Raw genomic sequence first — 26,105 nt, 5'->3', positions numbered from 1 at the left:
GTTGAGTTTTTGTGCTCTTACTCTGGAGAAAACTGATTTCCAACCTCCTATCTCCACTCTATACCATTGTACCATCTACTCCTGTAAATCCAGTTTCTCCTAAGGGCTAAAACTCTAAGCACTTAGAGCAAAGGCCAACATCATGGAGCTACCCTGGCTTTGATTGCACAAATATCCCCTAGCTCTCTATATGGAGGCAACTGACTTGGTAGACCAGTGACAGCAGAGAACGTCATTGAGCCTGACTTCAGCAAGACCTGCAGTGTCCTTCAAGAGGATTGGAAACATATTGACTAGACAAGTAGACAATAAGCTTGGAAAAAACCACCAGACTGGAAAGGCTGTGGTGAGTGATACAAAGTCCAGCAGGCAGCTGGTTACTGGGGGTATCCCCCAGTTGCTGACCCTGGGAAAAAATACACTTTCAACATGTCTGCAGCTGATATTAAATTAGATTTGTTCACTCTTAAGGTATGACAACTAAAGGGAGAAATTCTGCTGCTTTGTTCAATTAGCTAATACAAAGATAGATAACTAAGATGGCACCAGGCTCCTTTCAGAGAAGTAGTGATAGGACACAAGGCAGTAGACAAAGTTTCAATAAGTGAAATGCAAAATAGATGACAGGGGAAAAAAATCACCATAACAGACATCAAACAGCAAAACAGACACCCAGAGAAGCTGTGATATCTACATCCTTGAGTATTCTGGAGTACTGATGGAAGAAAGCTAGAGGAACATCACCTCCTCAATATTTCTATCCTCTTTAGAGGACCAGCTAATTATTAAATGTTAAAAAAACTACTGAGAATCACAGAATGTGAACACAAGTAAGTTAAAGACCTAAGTAAGGAACACCAGGAATACCTTATAGTGTATTTGCTTTGTTTCTTTTTAAAACAGTTTTAAAACATTGAAACATCAAGCTTGTTCCAGAATTTGTCTGCTAAAGGTCTTAGTAACATGTGACAGCCCAGTCCTACAACATTCATCTGTTCTGAAAAGTAGATGCAAGTCATCACTCTGCTTTTGCCTGCTGTGCTGTGTGGCATGTACGATGAATTCACGTGTTTTTCTGCCTTCTTTGTGAACTATGTACTGGAGAACCTCTATTGTATTTGCTCCCTGAATTGTGAGGTGAGGAGACATTTACAATACTTCTTCTATGTAATCTTCCCTCTGCAAGGAGAATACCTTATTTCAATATCTAAATGTCAAAGTAAGTAAAAGAAACTGCACAGGATTATTATCTCCATGCTATAGTTGGAGCAGCAGAAAATTGACAGTTAAATGACTTTCTCAAAGTCAGTAGAAGGAGCTGAATAAAGCACAGGAAATTAATACAAAAATTTCCAACTTCCAGTTTTTGTGTTGTCAGCAAGAGAGATAAGCAACCTCTCACCCCTGTGGTGTCCAGTGACAGGACCCAAAGGAATGGCCTGAATTGTGTCAAGAGAGGTTTAGGTTGGATGTTAGAAAAAGGTTTGTACACAGAGGGTGGCTGGGCACTTGAGCAGGCTCCCCAGGGCAGCACTCACAGCACCAGCCTGACAGGCTTCAAGAAGCATTTGGACAATGCTCTCAGGCACATGGTGGGATTCTTGGAAATGGTGCTGTGCAGGGCCAGGAGCTGGACTCAGTGATGTTTGTGGGTCCATTTTGTGATTTGCCAATAAGAGAGAAAATAAATATAAACATACAATGTGCTTCTCCTGTTGGACAATATGTACCTCTTTTTTTGGCAACTTCTACACACTTATGGTCTGAAATAGCTGAGGGAAGCTAGATGTAATAAGAAAATGAAAACTCCTTGAGAATGCCATGTAAGAATGCAATTTTTTCACACTAAATTAGACTCCCCCCATCACTGCGCTATTTCTTTTCCATTTCTAGATTCATCATCTCCTCATTCCAACACAAAAGAAAGTTTTCCTGACTGCTAAATAGAAGGTGATGTGAGCACCTACGTCATTTACGGAAAGAAGTTGAGAAACACTTTTTGAGCTTTAGCAAGTCTCTTCCTACATTAGCATTAAAGGCAATTTAAAACAATACTTCAAATGCTTCTGTAACATTTAGACAAACTCAGTCATGACTTCTTCACATTTAGTGAAGTTGGGGTAATTTTAATTTTACATGCATGCAGCCCTAAACTGCAGATCTGACCAATGAGTCACTGCCTCCGTTCCAAACACATCTGCTGTTTTCCAGGCCAGACAAAATGGTCAAGCTTCCTTTGGCCAGCAGAATAACTAAAAAAATTTGCTCTTCAAAACATAACAGACTGACTTTCCACTGAAGTATCAACTGATGCTATCAATTGGCAAGCTAGAGCTCTGACATTCTTGTCCCTTCTAAGGCTCAAACATCAAGCAACAGAAGGGAAAAACAAAGGTGCTTCCAAAGCAGTTCATGGGATAACCTGGCCCAACTCAGCTAACATCAGTGACACCTTTTTGCAAGGCTGTAGCAGTCCAGCAGATGGGCTATGGGCGGGCAATCCACACAGATAAATTGTATTTACTACTTCTTACCTGATATGCGTTGCAGGTAGGGACTCATACTGGCGAGAAAGGAAAAGCTCTCTGTGCTTCAACTGATGTTTCTGTTTATCAGTCAAATCAACCTCAATTGTAGTTTCAGACTCTTCTTCAACTTCTTCTGCAGAGAAGCAGAGCGTAGGTCGAAATTAACTGTGTTGCATAACATCATTGCAGCCATTTCATTTGACATCCCCCCACCCCTTAGCAACCTCCTTTAGTATTTCAAAGAAAAGATGAGTTTAACAAGACTACAGTTTATGTAACTTGACAGAATGTTAAGTATTTTGAATTATACACTTCTACTTCAACCCTTTAAAAAATCATGCTCCTTTCCTCTGTACTACGCATTGATGTCTTTCACACTGTTTAAAGAACAATCCTGTCAACATTACTCATTCTTTTTTCATCTTCTTTCCTCTGTTTTTTTCTCTTGCTTGCTGACCAGTTTTGGGCTTGACTTTCTCTTGCCAATATTACTAGTACTAAAACTTTTACAGAAGTCCTGGAGAAAAGCACACTTTCTATGAACTGAAATTTACTAAACGTAATTGAAGTCCAAGACAGCAGAATCAGTCTATGAAAACTGAAAAAGTCTAATGTCTTCCACTATGTTAACCTTCTTCCATACTGACAACAAATGCAGTGGATTTGTATATTTAAATAAGATTTAAAGTTGTTTCTATTTTAAGCAAGACAGGAAGAAATAAAAGCAGACACTAGAAAGTGTCACACATAGAATTGAAGGGCAATGCTCCCAGTGCTTGCTAACATGTCACACAATGGCAGGCTCTCCAACAGAGCTGCCCTGGGATCTTGATGGCTTAAATCTGCCTTCCTAGTGGATTTTTGGGACATGTGGAACTTGAATCTGTACTTCCTCCAGCTTCCCAAAAAGGGCAAAAAGTCTCTCTGAATAATGGATGCAAAAATACAAACCCTTTAAAAACTTCTTTAACATTTGGCAACTTTCTACCTGATAAATTATCTGTCATTTGCAAAATCAAGTGTAGTTTACAAAATGTTTCTCAGAAACTCAACAACAGAACCTCAGCATGAGATAGTATTTCATTTAACTACCTACAACAGAGGACCTCACCCTCTCTACTAATAATAACCATTTTTACAACCAACCTACAAAGACTATTTCAAATTGAAGCCTGCCTGCATCCTCATAGCAACCACAGTTCTCTCCAAATGCAACACTACTACTTTTTTTAATCATGCCTGTGTGTAGTTCATTCCACTTCTAATAGTTCTTTTCACAAAAGTGATGTAACAACATACCCTGGTATAACCAACTTCTTCAAACCCAATTCCACTTTAAGTCTATGTTGCTGTAGACACCCCCATCCCTTTCCCTGTTTTGGCATGTTTTGTGGAGAAAGAGAGCAAGAAAATAAAAATGAAAACAAGAATTTTATCCATCTCACTTGACAACCCACAGCCTCACCAGGCACATGTACAGGTTCAAGTCAAACTATAACTCAATTCAGAATTATTTTGGCATCTGTAACACTGACAGTAAATAAATCTTAAAAGACATCTATGCCAAGGTGAAGCATTTTTTAATTAGGCAAATAGTTAATTAAAATTAGAAATTCATGTTAAAAGGTTTATGTTTGTGCTGGTTTTGGCTGGGAGAGGGTTCATTTTCTTCACAGTGGCTGGTATAGGGCTGTGTTTTGGATTTGTTGATACACAGGGATGTTTTTGTTAGTGTTGAGCAGAGCTTACCCAGAGCCGAGGCCATTTCTGCTCCTCACCCCACAAACGAGGAGGCTGGGGAGGCACAAGGAGCTGGGAGGGGACAGAGCCAGGACAGCTGACCCAGGGGATACCACATGGCATCAGGACCAGCATATAAAGCTGAGCACAGAAGAGGGAAGAGGGGACATTTGGAGTGGTGATGTTTTGCCTTCCCAAGTCACTGTTGTGTGTAACAGACCCCGGTTGTCCTGGGGATGGATGGACATGCCTACCCATGGGAAGCACCGAATTAATTCCTTGCTTTGCTTTGTTTGTTAATTCCAATTCTTATCCCACCTGGGGTAGTGAGCCAACAGCTGTGTGGTGTTTTGTTGCTAGTTGGGGTTATACCACACTAATATTTCCAGCAATTAATTTCTACAACTGTTTATTACAGTAAGTGACCATTACAAGCCACATTTTGATTGTCAGGTTCAAGCCTTAATACTTCTTCCAGTTACCTTGGGTTTGGGGCTTTTTTCCTAAGTAATTTAGGCATCCAAACACAAGTTTGGTCAACATATCAAAAACACCTGACTGCAGATAAGGCATAAAACACAGGACAATATGGGCCATTTTAAAGTCGCTGCAGGAAGCCAGAGATAATATTCCAGAGTTCAAAATGGCTTAAGACACCTATGCTCATCTCAATATCTTCCTCAAGTAAGAATTTAAGTTTTAAAAATTAAGAAGAAAATCCACCGCCTTCAAGCAAATTTATTTCACTCATCTTATATAAGCCATGAAAATGTTGATCCAATAGCCTGAAGCTGAAACCAAATGTCTTAGACCCATCTCTTAAAACACTCTGAACCTAAATATGAAACAACATAAATTCTTCTGTTGTATTTTTAGAAATAAAACAGATGTTTTACACAGGATGATCTGACAAGCTAGGTAATAAGTAGAACACACCATGACCAGACACAGAACAGTTCCATCCATTCAATACAATTTACCATGAGGAAAATGTTATCATTTCCCGCTTCAGCATTAAGATATAAAACCAATGTTCACAGTAGGATTTAGTAAAATAAGTGATAATTTGTCCCAGCAATTATACAAACCCGTACCAGGAAAGGAAACTGGATAGCATAAAGAAGGGAGAAAGCTAAGTTTGCTTGATAGCAGCACAAAGAATTCTGCATATGAAGAAACCTCCAGAGAGCTGCTCTTGAAGCAGGTTTTCGCAATTATCAAGCCTTAATACCCATTAGAAGAAAAGTGGTAACAACCTTGCAGAACTTTTAGAGATCTCTTCACATGTTTGACTTAATTTACAGCACATGTAAATTTCATTTGCTGTCCAAGGAGAGAGTATTTCTATCAAAAGGAGTGAAACAGAAGGTACCTAAAGGAAATCATAAAGTAGCACCATGCTAAGCACATTTCAGCACTCTGGAAGGGAAGAAAAGCAATAGCTCAGAATAAGCAAATATTTTTATGTAGCAATATGGTGATGACATACACAGACCTCATTGTTCCATGATTAGAGAGACAAAAAAAATCAATTTAAAATTGCTCAGCTAAATATAATTTTGAATCTTAGGTATGACTGCAAAGAATAATACTTCATACAATCACATTTTGAAAATTACACACTTCCCTTTAGGCCTTAGGCAAAATTTAAGATAATGCAGTTTTGCGGCACTTCTTCCAGTTTACAAGAAATATTTCATTATTTAAAGGAAAAAATCTTAGTGAGCAAAAGCAGGCATCTCCAGTGAGTTTTTAAAACTTGTGGTCTATTATATGCGGGCTTTCTAATCATCAGTGGTAAATAATTACTGTGATCCTGAAAATCAGAGTGATCTGGCGGCGATACTTTCAGGGACAGTACTGCAACTTTCCCATCTGATATAAATGAGACTTAACTGACTCACTTGAGCAATGGATACCAGAAAGAAACTGTAACCCTCACTCATTTTACATATGCATCACCACTTTTAAACAGCATGAACACTATTTTTTCCCCTCTTCCATTTAATTTGTGGGATTTACTGTTAGAAAATTGTAGTGTTAGAGAGCCTTAGAAGAAAACTGTCCATGCCCGTTGTCATCTTATTGCAAGGGTTCCAGACTGTTGTCTCCTTATTGCAAAAGTTTCATACCTCCTTGGTGTTTCTCATGGACATCTCCTCAGAGCACTGACTCTTTCTCCTTCACAAAGCAGCCACTGACTCCAGTTCCCCTCTCACCCAGCCACCTCACTCTTTTATAGCATCTTCTTCTCACTGGTTACAGCTGTGGCCTGTTAAAGCCAGGCCCATTCCTAATCTTTGATAATTGGCCCAGCTGCAACTCCTCAGGGGTAAGATTACTTTCTACACTATCTTTATTTTCTTATATTCTATCCCCCTACACATGCCACCTAAGCTTTGTATACAGTATCTCTGTTTATAATTACGTGATGAGTCAAGCTTGCAATGAGGAAGAATTACTTGTTTCTGCAACTAAAATGAAAATAAACTGAGGGCAAGTCTCTAGAAATACAACACTCCCATTTAATAAAAATTTCTTTTTTTAAAGTCCTGAAAGACATTTAAAAGTTTAAATGCAGCTCCAAAAACTGTATGGTTAACCATCAGCTAGCAAAGCAAGGTCAATTCCTTGGACATACTACTTTCGCTTAACTAAATCTAAATAACCCCCCATGCGCTCTCCTTGTGTACAGCAAGAGTAAGAGAGATTAGTTTAAACATTGAGGACTATCTTCAGGGAGAAGTAAATCTTCAGTATTAAAAGAAAGGAGGAAGTTATCCCTGTATTGCCACCAAAATGCTGACAGCACTCTTTCCAGCTAGAGTTGGAATCTGGAAATTCTACCAAAAATCATGGAAACAGAGTAATTCAGGCTGGAAGAGGCCTCAGGAGGTCCCTTAGAAAAACTATACTTCAAAATAGGCTCAGTTGTGAGGTCAGTCCCTGGTAGTCAGTAATTGAAAATCTCTGAAGACAAAAGACCACATAAGCTCTCCATCCCCCAGTAATGGAGAAAGGCTTCTACGTGTATTTAATTAATCTGGATCACTCCTGTTTCAGTTTAGTCACTGCCAAGAGTTCAACTCCATCTCCTGGTCTATAACCCCCATAGGCACTGGGAGTCCACCTCCTCTCCAAATTGAGAAAGGTCAATTCCAGATGACTCTCCTAGAAGGGCAAGCACTCATAATGACAGTTTTTGCTGAATGCATTCCACTTGATCAGCAACTTTCCTTTTATCAGGAACCTAAAACTGGATGACATAGAATTTGATATAATGCAATGGGTGCTGAATAATCAGGGAGGATAATCTCTTGCCTTGATCAACTGGCTATGTGCCTGGTGATACAGCCCAGGATACTCTTGGCCAACTCCCTTCCTTGTCAGGGAGCTGTCTGCAGGCAGCTTCAGGGCCTTTCCTGCAGAGCTGCTCCCCCAAGCCACCCTGCTCTCAGTTTATGCTCCTGCCAGCAGCTCTTCCCTCCTAGGGCCATTTGTCCTTACTGAACATCATCATGTTCTTGACAAAGCACTCCTCCTGCTTTCTAGGAATCCCTGCATACCATCCCTCCCCTCAAGCCATCACCTGGCCACCCCCTCCATGCTTGTGTCACCTGCAATGATAAGAGTGCAGCACATTGCCTGCTCCAGTCACTGCTAAAGAAGATCCCCACGGAGATTCCCATGAGACTCCACACACACAGTGGACACTTAACCACCACCCTCTGACTCAGGCCATGCAATCAGTTTTTTATTCACCTAGCTGTCCCTTAATCCAGGTCAATTCCAATTGCTTGGCCTGCTACAAAGAAAAAAAAAAATAAAGAAAAAGAGAAAGAGAAAAAAGCAGAAATAGGAGACTGAGAAGACATAATGGGAAAACACAAGACTCCTTCCAACAGCAGCACAAAGCAATGCTGGATGAAAACAGCAGAGTACCCAAAGCTACAGTGCATTAACTTCCTACCTTTAATTGCTTGAAACCATACCTCAGCTTAGCTGTATCCAGCTTATGCAAACATTCAAACCACCACCAACAATATTTGTGGAGTTACCGCCATTTCACTGTTTGTTAAAATACTTTTGAAGTTGTATTAGATCAGTATGAGATCAGAATTTCATGTTCAAAGAAAGTCTCACTTTCAGAAAATTTTCCAAACTTTCTTCCTTTCCTGTATATCTTTTTGTTCGACACTCATACTAAAAAATATGTACATTTCAGGTATCAACAACATGTTTTCAAACCTACAGATAAGAAGCTGGGAATGCTAAAGAGCAGCAAGTTTACCACACACATCAAAGGAAAAGTGGCTGTGCAAAAGCCTCTTTAAGCTTAGATGGTTGTAGCAAAAACTTCAAATGCACATTTGGTAGTTAGATGCTACAGCAGTAACAATTATAAATATAGATTTTGGGGGAGAGAGAGTAAATCTAATTACTGCCAAATTTCATACAAAAGAAAAACAGTAAGTCTAACCATCTGAACAGCTTTATTCAGACTGTGAATGAAGAACTCTCTTAGGTTAGCAGTTGGCCAATTTGCTCATCTGCATGAGGTTTCTTGCCACGTTTCATTGTACTAACTTAGTTGTGATATTTAATCCCCTAAAGCTGTAGTAAGGCTGTTTAATCAAGTTTGTGAGCTAGACTATGCACGGTTACACTTTCAATTTGAGTGAGGAAGCGTTTCCCAAAGCTGAATTAATTAGCTTTACTTATACCACGTCTGTTGCAATGTTCAGATGACTTAGAATGTCTAACATCAATTTGATATTTGCTGTTACTTTTAGCTAGGATAAGAAATCCAAAGAACAGTTTGTATGTATTACAAGTCATGTAAATAGCATATTGCTATCTAAAGCATGAATCTGAGCAGTTTTGCAGGTAGAAAAAAAAGAAGTGACCACTTGTGTTTACAGGGAACAGGTCTACTTTTAATTCCTGCTGGATAGCATGGATATACATGTGCCCTCTAAGGGATTACCCAGTTTTCCTACATAATTATCCAGGTGATCTTCCCACACTACCTCCTCATTATTTTTCTAAAGAAGGTCACAAAACAAAGAAATAACTACTGTGTAGCCATTAAGAACTAAAATGGCACACCTACTGTCCAATAATAAAAATTATTTCCAAAAGAATGCAAAATGGTTGTTTGGATACTTCCAAGTAGCGTGTTATGATAATAACAATTTCCAGGACAATAGTCATTCATAAGCAATTGGACAACCATATCACATTTATCACAGGTCTGTAGAGAAAATATTTTATGGAAACCATCACACCTTTCATAGCAGAAAAGTTCACCTTCCCAAACTTGATGGGTGGGGCTTATTTGATAGCTGGTTCTGGAGATTTTTGAGAGCTAGGAGCTTGGGGGTAGAAAGCAAGGAAGGATTACCTTCATAAGTACTATGAATCATGATGTGCTACATTAATAAATAGATCCTAATAAATTAAATATAACATGAATAAACGCAAAAGCAAGCACAATAGTTCTTTAACCATTTTTCAGCACTGCAAGCTAGTTTGTAACAACACTAGAGAACAGAAGGTCCTACAGAAGCATGAGATCAATAACAACACTGGCAGTAGTGAAAAAGCTGGTTTATGTATCATAAACTCCAACTAGAATTTTCCCCTTTTACCCGATTTCTGTATCACCTATTCAAATGCAAATTCTCTCAAATGAGAAAAATATCCTGTTACAGGGCTCAGGTTGTGTTTGGTCATGTGTACATCTGTATAAACTACAGCAAGCTGCTGCAGGATGTGAGAGCAACAGTCCTGGGTGGCGTTTCTGTGAGCAGCTCATTAGGAGCAGCAAGCAGCAGACTCAAAACTGTGCCATGGACACTGGTATTTGCAACATGATGAACATCCAATTATGGTTACATCCAGCTCATCAGCTGAATCAGAAGTCAATTAGTGGTTTTTCCTAAGTGGACATATGTTTAGAGCTGTGTGGGAAAGAAAGGAAATTTTAGCTCTACTCTCAAATCCAGGCTGGCAGACCCCCATGAGCAAAAGGGTACATGGGTAATCTGACAGCCCCCAAAAAACAATTTTTAAATCCATCATCTGGCTCAAGAAATACAAAGGCTATCTGCAAAACTGTCATGTAGCCTGCTTGAATAACTACTACACCTGATTTTAATAAAAGGGAGATTTGTATATTCCATTTTCCTGAGACAGCTGCTATTAATCATTTTTCCCATCACTAAGATTTTCACCATTTTTTCTGTGAAAGTCCTGCTCATATTTTGTTTTAACAAGATTGTCTTTCCTTTAGCATAGGCAACAGGTCTGTTTGATCTAGTTGGTTAACAAGCTCCATAGTTGTCTCTCCTTAAGAAAACACAATGTTAATATATAAAAAATAATGAATGTAACATGAGAAGAACAAAGTACACAAAAAATGTGCTCTTATGTTTTCTGCTAGAATCCAAAGTCCGTGTTTAAGATATACACTGGCATTTTCTTGCACTGTGTGACAATAACCACAGAGTTTCAGAGATCTAAACCGCTTTTCTAACATTCAGTTCACATCCTCAAAAGCCGATAAACAACTTTTCAAAATTTGTTGGCAGAGATGAAAAGGCACAGATTGTACAAGAACTCTCCTACCCCTACTCAGAATGGCATATGATTCTGCTTATAAAACACAAATTATTTATCTTCTACAGCATCTCCTCACAGAAGGGATGAATTTTGATGGATTTTTTGCAGGAAGGAAAGAAGAAGCAGGGGGAAAATAAAAAGAAAGAAAAGGGGAAAAAAGAGAAATAAAATAAAAGGATTTGTATATCCTATTCTTGGGTCAAGATACATTAAGGCTCTAGGTGTGAGATTAGGAAATGAGAATAATGTTATCCAAGAGAACTCCTGCTCCATGCCAACATGGTAAGAAAGCTTTGCTGTCTATATTCCTGACAAGACAACCAGGAAGAAGAGTACATTCACTCTGATGGCCTGTGCAAGACTTAAAGGATGATTATTTCCCATCTTTTTTCCATCAGCTCTGTTAGAGATTTACCTTCCAGGATACATTATATCCTTAATGCCTGTACAGAGATAATGAGATCATAATTTACAGGAACTATACATATGAACTGAGAAAAGTATAAAGAGATATGAATACATGTATTACTTTAAATAATTAAAGCATTTTAATTTATTCATTCTGAAGCCAGAAGGAAAAACAAACAGAAAAAAACCAATGTAGGAATAACATCACCTTGCATTAGCTATTCAAATTTTAATACATATGCCATTCCCAAGTAAACCAACAAAGTTTTTCTTCTACTCTCATTACTTTGCTTTGTAGACAACATGTCCAAATACCATTTTTTGTTGCAGCAAGTAAAATATCAAAAATCTTCACTTATTCATCACATATAAGGTAAATCTTCAGTATTTTGATTCTGGCTTTTTTTCCACTTATTAAAAACAAAAATTGAAAATTAAAAGAAAGGGGAAAGCATTATGAAGGCAGATGAAGCTAGCCCCCATTTGAAGGCAAATGTAAATATAAAAGCTGTCCATATATCAAAACCTTTCTTCTTGTATAATACTTGGCAACTGAGTCCTTGGCCTCTTGAGGGCCTACTGAGAATAACTGCATCAGGATTTCACTCCTGACAGCAGCATCAGCCAAAGGATCTGCCTAAAGGCACTGCCATACAGCAACAGGCCACAGTACCCTGTAGGGTCTAGGGTACAGGTCACTGACTCTGCCAACACTATTTCTACTCTTCTACTCTTTAGTTCAAGCCAAAACAAGGCTGCACTTTTAATACAGGAAACTGAAACATGGCTCCCTTCATCATTGCATATCACTGTCACAATCCTACACAAAAACAAGAACAAATTAAAAATTAATTCTATCATTCAGCATATCAAAACCAGGAAGATAGCTAATTTAGTTGTTCTGGTTTTGGACAGATGTTCAACCTGTTGTACAAATAGAAAAGGCACATGCACTCACATAACCCCTGGATATATGCATATATAGTGCTCTATGTACAGCCCAGCAACTTTGCAACCTGCACAGAGACATCCTATGTACTGTGATAAATCCTCAAACAGGTTTTGGATTCAGGCAGTAGGTGACAGTCAAAATGAACTACCTAGCTTCCTGAAGTCTTTTAGGAATTTGATAATGTAGAACAGGCTTTTAATGAAAACAATTGCGCTTTTTACCACTCAAACTTCTTTTGCTCATGGGAGTAATGTATTCTACATCAGTACAAAACAATCTCTCTGCAAGGATCACAGAATCATTTGTTGTATATCAAAACCAGAAGCAAAGCAGATTCACACTGCAAATCTTCCCTTGATCAAAGAGGGTTACAAATAGTAGCTGAGGTAAAAACCAAAATATTGATCAAACAGACAAACTGCATTGTGAAACAGCACAGCCACACTGGCCACACACTCCATGTGGTTTGGGGCATGACAAACTCAACATACTTGCTAACTTTGAGTTCTGTTACTTGTGCAGACTATCTTTAACAGAGTTTACAGACAAATCACACAGCTGCTTTATACATTCATCTTATCTGCTACTTCTACCTAGTCCATAATACCTCACACCATAAATATATATATATATATACACACACACAGAGAGCACTGCATGAATCAGCTGGGGTAGGAAGCACTACACTCATTCTCACACAGAGCCTTGCCCAAGCTGAAAAGCTCCACCTCCACCAGCACGTGTGCAGTTACAGGCATGCATGAGTATTACAAGGGCAACTATTGCACACTTCATTCCACTGCAGAATACAGACATTCAAGAATTACTGCTGGTAAGCCTTTAAATCACCAGACCTGATTCCCACATCACACATTTAATTGCCACTGCATGATGGGAAAGTCTTTCTATATTAATAGTGAGTTTGCATCATTCAAATTTATAAATTATATAAACTGCTGATTCAATTAGACTATCAGAGAACTCTTTGAAGATGTGAAATCCATTTCTTATTGGACCTTTACAGACAGAGATAACCTAGCAATATTTTTGTAGGCTAAAATTTATGCCTCAGGTGCTTTGGTACAGTGTGGGTGCACTGAGAGGAAAGTGGGAAAAGTCACTTAAAATTAGGAGCCAAGGGAAAACAAACAGAAGTAGAACCATTTGAGGTTATGGAAATCTACTTATCTTCATGAGACAAAAAGTTATGATAAATAATATCAATTTAAATACTACAAGTATTTTAAGGGTACCAAGAAAACAGTGTAGGATCACGTGCATGCACAATTAAGAAACATGGAAGAGGCAGGAAAGCAGCTGAGAGAAAACAGCTACATGTTTTCCACAAATCAAAAGAAACCCTGAACAAGTACACTAACAACAGTATTTGTATTTAAACGTGACCATGGGGAAGTGAATCCTAAGGAACACAGGGAAATAGGGGAATGCACAATGCTTTGGCAATTTTCTGTGAATACTCTCTCCTTCTAAAGACTCAAATGTGAAGAATTTATTTTGGGAGTAGAACTCAGAAAAGTGACACCTTTTGTACACTACTGAGTTCTTTACCAATGAAACTTACTAAATAAATACTTCTGGTATTTAAGTAATAAAAATAAAAACTGAGCTTCATATATCTTTTCAACAGTTTTAAGCATAAACATGAACTGATATTTTACAGCTTTCCACTCTTTGCAGCAAATTCACAGAATTAATCCAGATTTTAGGTTTAGTTTGTTTTTACATTCAGAGAAATTGGCAGCAATGTATTCAAGCCTCTTAAATTTTGTGCTCCGAGAAGAAGATTGATGAATTTCAAAGAAAATTAACCTACACATGCTTGCCCAAAATTTTAAGTTTATACTATGGAGATCTAAAGATGAAGCTAGCAAAAAAAATCAGGCCATGCAAAAATTCAGATGTAGTTATACAAATTGTACAGAGCAGACAAATTTTTATATGTGAAGAAGCCGCACATGATCCAAACGCAGACCACACACACATAAGTGAAAAAAAATGTGTTTATGCAGGTTTTCCATAAGAGCTAGGAACTCCTAAAATTATGAACTTAGTTGTAAATCCATTCATCCATTAGGAGATCATTAACATTCACAATCTAACAAGCCATTCTGCAGCAAAGGAGGAGCCTGACCAGACACTGAAGTTAATAACTCTACAAGATACTTGGGGCTGACAGTAAACTTGTTAATGAGACAATATAGCTACTAATTCCAAATGTCAGTCATAAAAAGAACACTCAGACATTGTCAGAAGCAAAACACTCCTCATTACTGCTTCTTTATTGCTTTCCCTGTTGAGGAGAGAAAACATTCACAAGTTCTCAAACAAAAATCAAATGAAGAAAACACATAATTTATGACACTACCCAAAGCACCCTTGAAAAGAATAATTGGGAGTCTTGAAACAGGTTTTTCCTTGATGACAAGGAAGTCATTTTCAACAGGGCTTTCTGTATTTCAGCAAGTTCTGAATTTTCTCCCCACTTTTCAAACAAATTACAACTGATGGCGTTCTCTTGGGTAAATGAAGGAAAACTTGATGTTCCCTTGTCTCAGGAGATCAAAGAGATCATGTCTTCTCCACAAAAAACCCCAAGCTCATTTTCAGTGAAAATGATAGCTAGACTAATATAAATGCCTTAGCATAAAGGCTACTCTGCCACTGATTAAAGAAATTCTTATCTGTAACATCCTTAAATGGTCCTCCTAGGGTGTGTCTCCCACATCACAGACTTCAGGATTTCCAGAAGCAACACAACATAACTGAATTTGCTACTGCTTTGTTTACATGTCTCTATCAGATGACTGTAAATAACATTAGCATGTAACATTCCAACAAAAGCAACTTTGGAACCTATACACCCAAATTTCCTGGCTTACTATATTTGGTTTTGTCTCCATTCATCAACCCAAGAGGCTTCTGATGAGCTGCTCACAGACAGGGACTTCTGAAGAATGCTTTGTCCTCAAAGAGAAGAGGGCAACTATGTGAGATCAAAACTAATTTTCTCCTGATTTTTGGGGTGGGTGGGCGTGTGTGTGGACAGAGATGACAGCGCCAGGGACACTGAGCTGCAAACAAACACCAGTTTATATTTACAGAAGCCTTGAGATTAACCAGGCAGTATCTCACTGAACCAGTTACACAAGTCTGCTCACCCACTCCTCAGGCATATCTAGCAGCCAAGCCTCCTTCCTTATATACAATTCAAGAGACTCTCCTACCTTTCATTCCCAGCTCTGTCTTTCCAGGCCTTAGCTCCTTTTTCTCCTGTCTAACCAGAAAAATGGTATCTTTCATCACAGGGTGATATCAAGAGATGTCTTTTCTTAACAGCAAGCAAGAGAGGTCTGCTCACCAAGTGAAATTGAAAAAATCAACTGTAACCTAACAGAAAACTTACCAGAAGCCACAAAATTCCATGGAAGTGTTACTCACGCTACTGTAAGAAACACAAATCAATTGAGCTCTTAAGCTCTAAAGACTTATTTTGTTTTGGGTTTTTTTCACCAACATGACCATAAGCCAGACCAAAAAAGTATTCACCATGGAGCTGATTTTTGTTGTTTGGAACTTTTTTTTTTTTTAGAGAAACTATGAATTATTTCAATATTTAAAATTATCAAGACAGAGAAAATTGGTTGTATGCAGTAGAAGAATTAATATTTGTCTCTTGGGTTCTTTTCACCAAAGGTGCTTTTAACTGAATATAGCCTGCAAAGACAACAGGTATCAATGGAAGTAGTGAAACCAAAAAATAAAAAAGACAATTTAAGATTTCAGATAAAATCTCCAGTCAAAACATACTTTTTATTCTAAGACATTATGTGACTTGAATTAGGTAAGAGGAAAAGTCATCTTAAAGTGATTTTTTCAGAAAAGGGATTGTGGTTAAAGAAACGTTGTATCTTTTATGAGAACCTATTTAGTTTGATGTACAAGAACTACTACAATGAAAAAGAACCAGAACCAAAGAAAAAAAAGTCCACCAAGTTTCTGGTTGTGTTACAATCTCATTGGACAAAAATAGTCTAACTATAGTATTATATAAAAGTTTTGAATTCTACTGAGTCAAATATATGACTGAGATAACAGAACACTGAAGAACACAAGGTGTTTTAGACATTTTACTCTAGAGCTCTTTCCTCAACCCCAAGGGTCTCCATACCCATAACATTTTTCATACAACTTTCTAAATTGTATTTTTTTTTTTATTATTGTAGAGGGCAGGAAAAATTCTTGTGTTTTTCCTGGAGTTGAGTATTAAAAATTTTGCTATGCAACAGCAACCATATGTTGAAAAACCTGATGACACACGAAAAGGAATTCACATTTCAGTTTTGTGTATCTTTGGGAACATCAGTGAGTAATCTGCTAAACACTACTGCTCAAGTTAAGCTCATTTTCTTAACATCTTCAATGATACCTGCTAGCCTGCAGCTCTACTGAAAAAAAATCAGATGGAATATTAACAGCTTCATTCTCTCGGATGCATCTGGAATGCTGGCAGTTAACATAGACAATATGCAAAATATTCCTCCCCTCAAATACAAATCACCTTTAAGTGATGGTAAGAAGCTTCAGCAGCAACTAAATTGCTCTGCAAGATCAAGCCATTTCCAGGAATGCTGGAACATTCTTGATATTATATAGAAAATAAACTACAAGTGTTTGTAAGGCACTCTGAAATCTTTTTAACGACAACTATAAAAACATATTGGCAAATTAAATATTTTTTTGCCAACTTTTATAAGAACTTCTAATAGGAGCATTGCTTTACAGGCAAAAAAACCTGAAGTACAGAGAGAACACTGGATCTGTTTCTGATTGCAACACAAAGTCATACAAAGACAAGCACTGAGTACAGACTCCAACATCTGATGATAAAGTTCAGCGGCATGGCAGTGTTCAGTCAAAGACTGGATCTTGGAGGTCTTTTCCAACCCTAATGATTGTCTAACCAGGAATCCCTAGCAGGACTCTTCCCCTCCTAGATATCTATTGTATACAAAAATTCTGTACCAGAAACACCATTTTACAAAGCAATGTGACATGAAAAATGAGTGATCAAGAGCAAAAGAATAAAAGTTTTAAAAATGTGCAACAAGTAATGCCAGTAAGTGATCTCTAAAAAGAACAGCTGAGATTGAACATGATATTTTGTCAGCTTCTGTAATCTAGAAAAATTTCATTTTACCTTTCATCTCAGTCAATGAAACAAATATCTCCGAGTAGTTTTTTTAATTGAGTACTGTCTCATTCACAAAGCATATGAATTCTGTTAATGAGAAAAAATACATTCTGCATGGGCTTTATCAAGGCCCAGAAATATTCTTGGCATTTAGTCAGCATCTCAGCACACCTAAATGAAACAAACCCTCTTTAATAAATCAGAAGACGAAGGACTCCAACAACAGTAATTTTTTTTATATCCTCACCAGATGGTTGGCTTGGCAAAAGCTGGCTGAGGAGCTGCAACAAGAGAATGACTTCAAACATAGTATTACATGATAACACATGATCAGATAAAGAATTTAAAGTGCAAAGATCTGCAAAAAAATGGCATCATGCACTCAGGTCACCCCACTCAGCTTCAAGAAAGTAGTAGTGAATATACCTCAAAAATGGTATGGTTTGTGGAATGGTCCCTATGCAGGGCCAGGAGTTGGACCCAATTATCTCCCTGTGTCCCTTGTGACACAGGATATTCTATGATTCTTTGCAATCTACTGCAAAAGAAGGAAATAAGAACTTGAGCCCTTTGCTGTAACCCAAACCCAGTGCTGATACAAAGCTGACACAGACTCCTTCCCACAGCTATTAAAATCTTGCCCGAAAATAGTTACATTAGTTCTACTGAAGAAAAAGAATCATCCACATTTTATAGATTCAGCTACAGCTGGCCATTTCTCAATCCCACCATTTAGTTAGGAAACATCTCTATGTCACCCCTTTATGTTTGCTTCACCCATTTTAATGAGCTGCGTGTTCCTGTCCCACCTCTCCAAGCTCTCTCGCTTGCGCACTCAGGTGTCTGTTGCAATATCTGTCTCTTGTCCTGCCTGCCATCCTCTCCTCATCTCTCTTCCTTCTCTTCCCTCCACAGTAAGCCTTACTCTGCTGCTGGTCAATTCTTTGATGCCAAGAAAGGAACAGCCCCCTCACAGGGACCCTGTGGTGATGACTACAACCTAAGAGAGTTAACACCAACAACAACAACAACAACCTGGCGAGTGTTAACGCCCCACAAGAACTCCCTTACTAAGCTCAGGAGGCTGCACAGGACCAAGAAAATGATCCTGGACAGTATTTTGGTTTGTATTTCCAGCTGACCTTACCATCAACTCTATTTTACAGTAACATAAATCAACAGTGAAAAAATACAAAGTTCTCAAGTGCCCATAAAACATTCCAAATCCCTGGATTTAAGTGGCTACAGTCAACTTCCAGAACTATTCCCAGACCAAAGCTGATGCCATACATGATGCTGGTAGACAAATAAAAATTTCCTTAATTAAATTCCACCTGAAACACGGGGGAAAGAAAGAAAGGAATACAATTTCCTCACAGATTAGTGACATTCTTTGAAAACAAGAGAACTACTCTGTACCTGAGTATTTCAGAATGGCCTAATGAAAATTTGATTTCCCCTCTCTCAATTTGTTTCAATTTCTTGAAACACTTTGGAAGACAACTTGAAACAAAGGAAACAAACAAAAAAATCCCAACCAAATTTAAAAACCCAAACAAACAACAACAAACAAACAAAAACCAAACAGCAACAACAAAACACAACCTAGGAAAACAATATACCAACTCCTTACCAGTGATAAAGGCACAGATCGACTTTATTTCATGTTTCCCAAACATTCTTTAGAATAATTCTGAAATGTTTTCAAGTTGCTGAAATTTTCTTTTTAAAGTTCCAAAATATTTTCTTACAGAGCTCTTTTCTTCTTATAGTAAATGGGACCATATCTACATCTCAAAATGTAACCTTCAGAAACTGACATCTTAAAAAACCCCAACCAACTGCCCAAATCTTGAGAAATTAATAACTCAGACCAGTTTTCTCAATCATAAAGAAAAAAAAAATGCTAGCAATACAAAATATTATTGGAAAAGACCAAGCAGATCTTATACTTAAAAGAGTTCTCCAAACAGGCACAGAGAATAAATCAGTGACTGAACTGGAGTTTCTATTCCTTAAGAAACTTGTATCTTTGAACATTTATTTTATACCAAACCAGGTAGAAGTGTTGATGTGTCAACATGTTTAGCGATATAAAACATTTCCAAAACATACAATTCATAAATATACAAATATTTTGTTTAGACACACCATATTTTTAAACAGAACATTGTGTTATCCTAGAATGAAAGCCTTTAAATTGAATTGACATTTAACTATATCTGCTCTATAAGCTATAGGAAGCTCTAGGCAAGCAATCCTTCACTATGTGCTGTCCCCTGTGACTGTAACAAACATCTCCTAAGAGATGTTTGTTTGGCACTACAAATTCCACAGATGGGTCAGAACAAACAGAGACATTGTGTCCAGAGAAAATGTTCATAGAGAAACATAATTCCTGAAAGCACTGGGTTAGAAGGCTCATAACCTGTGAGACACAGGCATTCTAAAGATGATTGTTGAACCAGCTGGAAATCACATTTGTTTCCTCACTACAGAACCCCAAGAGAATCCCAATAGACAAAAAAAAGATGGAAGACTCCATGGCACTCCTAGTGACACCAACAAATCCCTAGTATGCTACACGAGAAAAGCAACAGACCATCAACAAATCCCTTCTATCAAAATGCTGACAAAATGGAAATCTAAAACTCACAAAGGAAATAGAAAAACCTTACTCACTTTTCCAGACTGAATGATACCCACAGGACTAACATACTCTTTTCTAAAAAACAAGCCAACTAAAAAAAATTTACACGCTCCATGTTTTAAAAATCAATATTTTAAAAAAAAAAGTATTTCCAGTAAAATTGTTATCACTTTATTACTTTTTTGCCCTCTCCATTAGAAAAGAAAAACAAAAAAAGTGTTAGAAAGTTTAGTGTACTTTCACCTAAAGTTCTATGTTTCAATACATTTAATCTGGAAAAACTCAAAAGATTAATGATTGTGGGGGCTGATGATCATGATCATAAATAGGTCACAAATAACTATAGAGTATACCCAACTATGTAACAAAACATTAAATCATTTTCTTAGCACATAAGCAAGATTTATTGTTTTCCTATAGACACCAAGCTAGTACTTCATACTATGTATTCAAATCACCCCCACCTCTCTAAGACCAATAAAAGAGTAAAACAAAAGCCAAAGGTTGGCTGTTTCTCTTCACTCACCATACCTGGATGAGCAAAATTACCAGAGCTGGACATTAAACAAATTGCAGGGTATTTTTAAAGCACCTAATTACACCATCATATATCTGCATTAAAAAGTTGGCATTATCTAATGTCTTTCAAGAGAATCTCTTGAAAGACATTAGATAATGCCAACTTTTTATAAAATAGAGATTTATTACCCCTACATAACTTATTCACAGATTCATTTTGAAAACTCAAGCATCAAATACAATCAAAATGGTATTTAATAGCATATGGCAAGAAATTTAAGAGATGTTGACACACTTCACATTTCAGTTATTTACAAATATGACTGGAGCATTTTGCAAATTACTGTCTTCATCTCGGATTTTTAGGCTCTGAATTATATTTTCAGAATTGCATTTTTGCTCTTCAGCATTATATTTCTCATCCAAAAATTATGGAACATTATGATATTTCACTTGTATACCAAATGTCAGATACCAAAAAAAGTTTAGGTTCACGTTGAAAAATGCAACTTTTTTCACCTATTACCATTTGTTGTTTTTCTGAGAAAAGGAAAAAAATTGAAAAAAGTCCCAACCCCCCCACTATTTTTTGACTAACATAAATGCACATAACAGCTCTTTTGCAATCTCCAGTGATTTTCAGTCCCCAATGATACATTTCATTCTTTACATTAAGCAATACATGTTTATGTTGAACTCAAAAAAGTCACATCAAATAATCACAAGTGCTCTTATGCTCTTAAGCTTAAATTGACTTACAACCAAGAATTACTTTTGACATTAAAAAAAAAAAAAGAAATGCAGCTGTATCTTCCAGATGAAAAGATACATTCTTTTTTTTTTTTCCAGATGCACAGTCTCAATCACATGGATACAGCTTAACTTAATTCCCAGAAGCAACTAGCAGGAGCAGGAGATTATCAGACAATACTAAGCAACTAACTGGATATTAATAAATGCTTAACATAAATATATATTTCACATGCCAAGAAACCCCACAATTTTAAGCAGCTGCAGCAATTTAGCAGGCTGTGTTAGTAAGGAGAAATGCCCTATCCCATCTACTTACTAGCATGCTTATCTGCAAGCATTATAAGGCTGTTAGAAATATCTCTTCGCCTGTAAAAACACACCACTTTGGCTTCCACGTTCCCATTGGCAGTCTACAAAAGGAAGAGAAAATCAAGTCAGGATGTATCCCTCCTCAGCTGAGTAACACGAATTAAACTCTGCTCTCTGCTTGGAGTGCTCCCTCAGGTCAGTAGTTCTCACATGATCAGTCAAGCTGAAATCAACAGAATTACTCCAATAAATAAAATCTTCTTGAGAGAGGCCAGTATCAATTTCAGACCAGACAAGAGGATCAACTACAATTATTGAGTCCTCAGAATTTATATTTTGTTCAGGTGTTCAGAGTTGCAATGACAGTATCATGCTAATGTAAGATTCCTTCAGAAATGTTGGAATCTTGTGAACGTTTCTTTACAATCCAGCTTTAGACAGAAATGTATATTGCAAAGTACTCTAGCATTTTTTCAGAATCTCATTTAATATAGCATTTATTGGAAAAATCTTTTTCAAAGACTTCTGAAAAGTTTATTTGAAAAAGTCACAACGGATCCCAAAATAAAAGATCTATTTAGTTTGGTGTTGTTTTCATGACTTATTATGGGGACCATGATCTTCTATAAAGAATTTACTAATATTTGAAAAACTGCATACTCCTCCTTTTTTTTACCTCGAGTTACTTGTTTAATACTAAAAAGTATAATGTTTTGATAAAGTTTCTTACAAAAAAAATATTGTCCCTGGTAGAACAATAGTCAAAGCATTTCATTACATATTTAAGTAACATCTCCACATTTGCTCGATATACACAAAAGCAAACCATTCACATTCAAGATGTCTGGACTACAACCTCCAACCTCTCTTTAAGAAAAAAAAAAAATCAATACATGACTCTGTTTTACCCTGCATGAGTAAGATTAAATTATAGCAGTGCAGTTTAAAGATAATAAACATTACATTCAATTCATGATTGGAATCATGTCAATTACCGTGAATAAAAAATTTTCTTCTCCAATAAAAGTCAAAAATTATTTGCCATGCACAAGTTCAGTGGATGTTGTGTTGGACAGCACTAACATTTAATGTGTTTCATTAATAAGAAGAAAACCACTTGCAGGTCACCATTTTTTAAATTTACTTTCTAACCACTGGGGAAAAAATACCTTGATCATTACTTACATCATGATGGGCATTTTAACAATTAACTTTTGATGTAGCACATCAGTAAGCTTTAATACTGCTTGAGGGAAAAGTAAAAAAAAAGTACAAAAATATTAAAAATAATAAAAAATCCCATAGAAACACCACATTATTATAGTAGTGTCAGAGTGAAGAAAAATCATCATGCCTTCCCCAAAATGACAGTCAATAGAGCCTCCATTTTTTAGAAAAATACACTCAGGGTAGAGACAGAGAACAGAGTCTGCACTTTATTCAAAAGCCCATTCTTCATTCACAGCTGCCAATAGGCAGAGCAATAGACAGCCACAGAAGTCACATATTCTGTCATTTGATCACTGCAAAGTCTCGCTGGCAACTTCCAGCTCTTCAGATGTCTATCTAAAAGCAGACACATTACATGATGGCTGTCATTCCAGATGGATTCACAGTGTCACTGTCAGCCAGAGAATTAAATTCATTCATTTCTCCAAGAATTCATAGAATTTGTTAGAAAATTTTTGCAGCAGGGTTATCCTGCTCACCAGGAATTGGGTGTTTCCTTAGGTAACAGGGCAGAATTAGAGGATATCACACAGGAAGTTTTCAGTAACCACCAGAAACCCCCACTACAGTAAAAATCTTAAGGGATAGAAATAATTCTCAGGTTTTAACAAGCACTGTTGCCAAAGGTTAAGAAAGAATCTTAGATATTTGTACCTTGTTAAGTTCTTCAATTCTCCTAATGAGATATGGATTGCTGGAAGAATTTTCAAAATAAACATAATCTGCAAGGAAAAAAAGAAAAGTAACTGAAATACCAAAAGTTCTGTAAAGGCCTATCATTATTAGTACAAAACTTTTCTTCTAAACCTAGAAGTTTTCAAAGGGCTGAGATTTCTTCATAAACGTTGGGACCATGATGTATTTCTACACTGAGATTTAATATAATTTGTTCCTAAATTCTAGTTTTAACTGCACTACACCTGCTTCAACAACCATGCTGGAAAAAAAGTTAAATGGTTTGTGTTGAAGCTCACACTGTAAGCCAGTAATCCACACACTTCATAAATCTTGATAGGGAAGGAGCAACTTCTCACAATAAATGAGGAAGATTTAAGACCTGAGCACTTTAGTGAGTTTCTATATTATGGAGATTAACATTTCTGTAAAAGATGACACGTCATTTTTATTATCAGGTGCTGGGGCAATGACCAATGTCCCAATGAGTAATGTAGTTTTACGATACTTGCTCTTGTTGTTATCTCTGCCCAGTAAGATGCAAACTATATTAAACAGAAATTGCCATGAAATTAGCAAGGATCTTGCAGGACAATGTCTCTTTCAGCATCATTAATATAAAAATATTTTCATAGATTGAATGGAAATTTACTCATGTCCTGAAAGCTACTCCCATGCAACATACAAAGAATTGACAAGCAGCGCATTTCCTTCAATAGTTTTTTGAAAACTTGTTTTTGTCCAATGAAAAAGTACCCATCAAACGTCAACCACACTTTAAATTTTATGTTGGACTTCTGCACTGTGCACCTTGCAAACTTTATTTTTCAAAATCGGATGAAAAACTGTAACAATGTATAAAAGCCTTTTGCAACACTTTGACATTACAATAAAATGAAAAGGAACTTCAGGAAGTTCTAATGAAAGAATACGATCTCTGGATAGTGTTCACAATTGCTCATTAAGATTACAACGAAACAAAAGAGAATTGGTGACCTAAGAGGTAAAACCTACCCGCTACCTGCTCAGAGAAGGATTACTTTCATGAGTAAAAGCTGATGGGACTACAATCTAAGTGCCTTAATGAGGGAAGATTTGTGGCTCTATCAGCATATCTAAAAACATTAGCAGAAAAGGATGCGTGGAAATGAAGGGTGACATTATCACCCCTCATTTCCTTGAACCCTCCCTCTCAGTTCTGGCTTTGAGAGCAGGAGGATGGAGTGATTTGTGAGCACCCAGTACTGCACACCTAACTTGAGCGGTGCACCTGAGCCACAGCACCGGGCACACTGCCACGTTCGTTCCCTCCGTGAGCGAGCCAAAGTTATCCGTGTCATTTGCGCCAGGCTCGGGGTGGGAAGACAAACGCTTGCCGTGTTTTTCACCGCCTGAACGCCTTCTCCCCCCCGCCCTTCGCCAAGCAGTCACGTATCAGGGCGCTCCTCAGGGGTTACGGCGGCGAGCAAGGGAAGCTGACAGAAATCCCGCGGTTACACTGCCGGCTTAATTATTTATCCCCGGCAGACCAAGGAGGGCGCGGAGAAACTCCGCCGTGAGCGGGAGGCGGGCGCGGGGCAGGGAGCGGCGCGGAGGGAAGCGCTCCCCGGGCCGGTCTGGGGCTGCCCGCCCCGCACGGCCCCGCGCGGCGCCGGCAGGGCCCGCCAGGCCGCGCTGGGGCCGGCCCGGCCCGGGGGCGCTCGGCCGGGCACCCGGCCCCTCGCTGGCCCCGCGGGCCCCTCCGCCGCTCCCCGGGGAAGGAGGCGAGGCGCAGGGGCGGCCGTGCCCGGCCCGCGCCGCGGAGCGGGGGCTGGAAGCCGGCGGCGCCGCTCCCCCCTTCCCTTCCCTTCCCCGCGGAGGGCGGCGCTGCCCTTCTCGTGCTCGGCGGCGGGGGCCGGGCTCCCACCCGGCGCACGGGGCTGGCGGGGGAGGAACCTCCGTCCTCCGCGTCGCCGAGGGCCCGGCGACCCTTCGCCGGACCGGCCGCCTCCTCTCGCCGCCCGCCCGGGCCCGGCCGCCCCGCTCGGGGCCGCGCCAGCCTGAGGCCGGGGCGCCGCTCTTGGCCCCGGCGCGGCGCGCACTGCCCGCGGCCCGGCGGGACCCCCGGCCCTGCCCGCGGGAGGCTCCGGGCGGGCGCCGCCGCGTCCCCACATACCTCCCACTCGGTACATGTTGGCCGCCATGTCTGCGCTCTGCGCCGCCCTCCTCCTCCTCCTCCTGCCGCCTCTGCCGGGCCGGGCTGGGCAAGGAGGGAGCGGCTCCCGCCGCCGCCCCCCCGCGCCGCGCTCGCCCCCACCCCGCGCCGCCACCCCTCCCCGCCCGGGCGCAGGACACAGCGCCCCACGGGGCCGCCGCCGCCGCTTCCGGAGCCGCCGGCCGCTAAGGGGTTAAACGGGCGCCCCCCGGGCTCCCCCCCCGCGCACCGGGCCCGGGGCGGGTCGCGGGCAGGGCCGGCCGCAGGTGGGGTGGGGCGGCCCGGCCGGGCGGCGCCGGGGGAGCCGCTGG

General features: G+C 39.1%; 1 protein-coding gene across 2 annotated transcripts in view; it reads right to left on the bottom strand.

The window, feature by feature from the left end:
- MTA3 (metastasis associated 1 family member 3) overlaps positions 1–25,850 on the bottom strand; it is a 131,885-nt gene extending 106,035 nt beyond the window's left edge. For both annotated transcript variants that reach the window (XM_054279515.1, XM_054279516.1), the window contains exons 1-4: positions 25,756–25,850; positions 23,580–23,647; positions 21,703–21,796; positions 2,535–2,661 (exon numbers count right to left, since the gene is read on the bottom strand). In XM_054279515.1, the coding sequence (XP_054135490.1) occupies positions 2,535–2,661; positions 21,703–21,796; positions 23,580–23,647; positions 25,756–25,783 (317 nt within the window). In that variant the 5' untranslated portion in view covers positions 25,784–25,850. The remainder of the gene's footprint in view (positions 1–2,534; positions 2,662–21,702; positions 21,797–23,579; positions 23,648–25,755) is intronic.
- Between the last annotated feature and the right edge of the window lie 255 nt (positions 25,851–26,105).

This window comes from Melozone crissalis, unplaced genomic scaffold (genome assembly GCF_028551555.1).
Source record: "Melozone crissalis strain CALT ecotype California unplaced genomic scaffold, PUWL_Pcris_2 ptg000027l_1, whole genome shotgun sequence".
NCBI classification, from domain to species: domain Eukaryota; kingdom Metazoa; phylum Chordata; class Aves; order Passeriformes; family Passerellidae; genus Melozone; species Melozone crissalis.
This window is presented reverse-complemented; position numbering and strand designations above follow the sequence as displayed.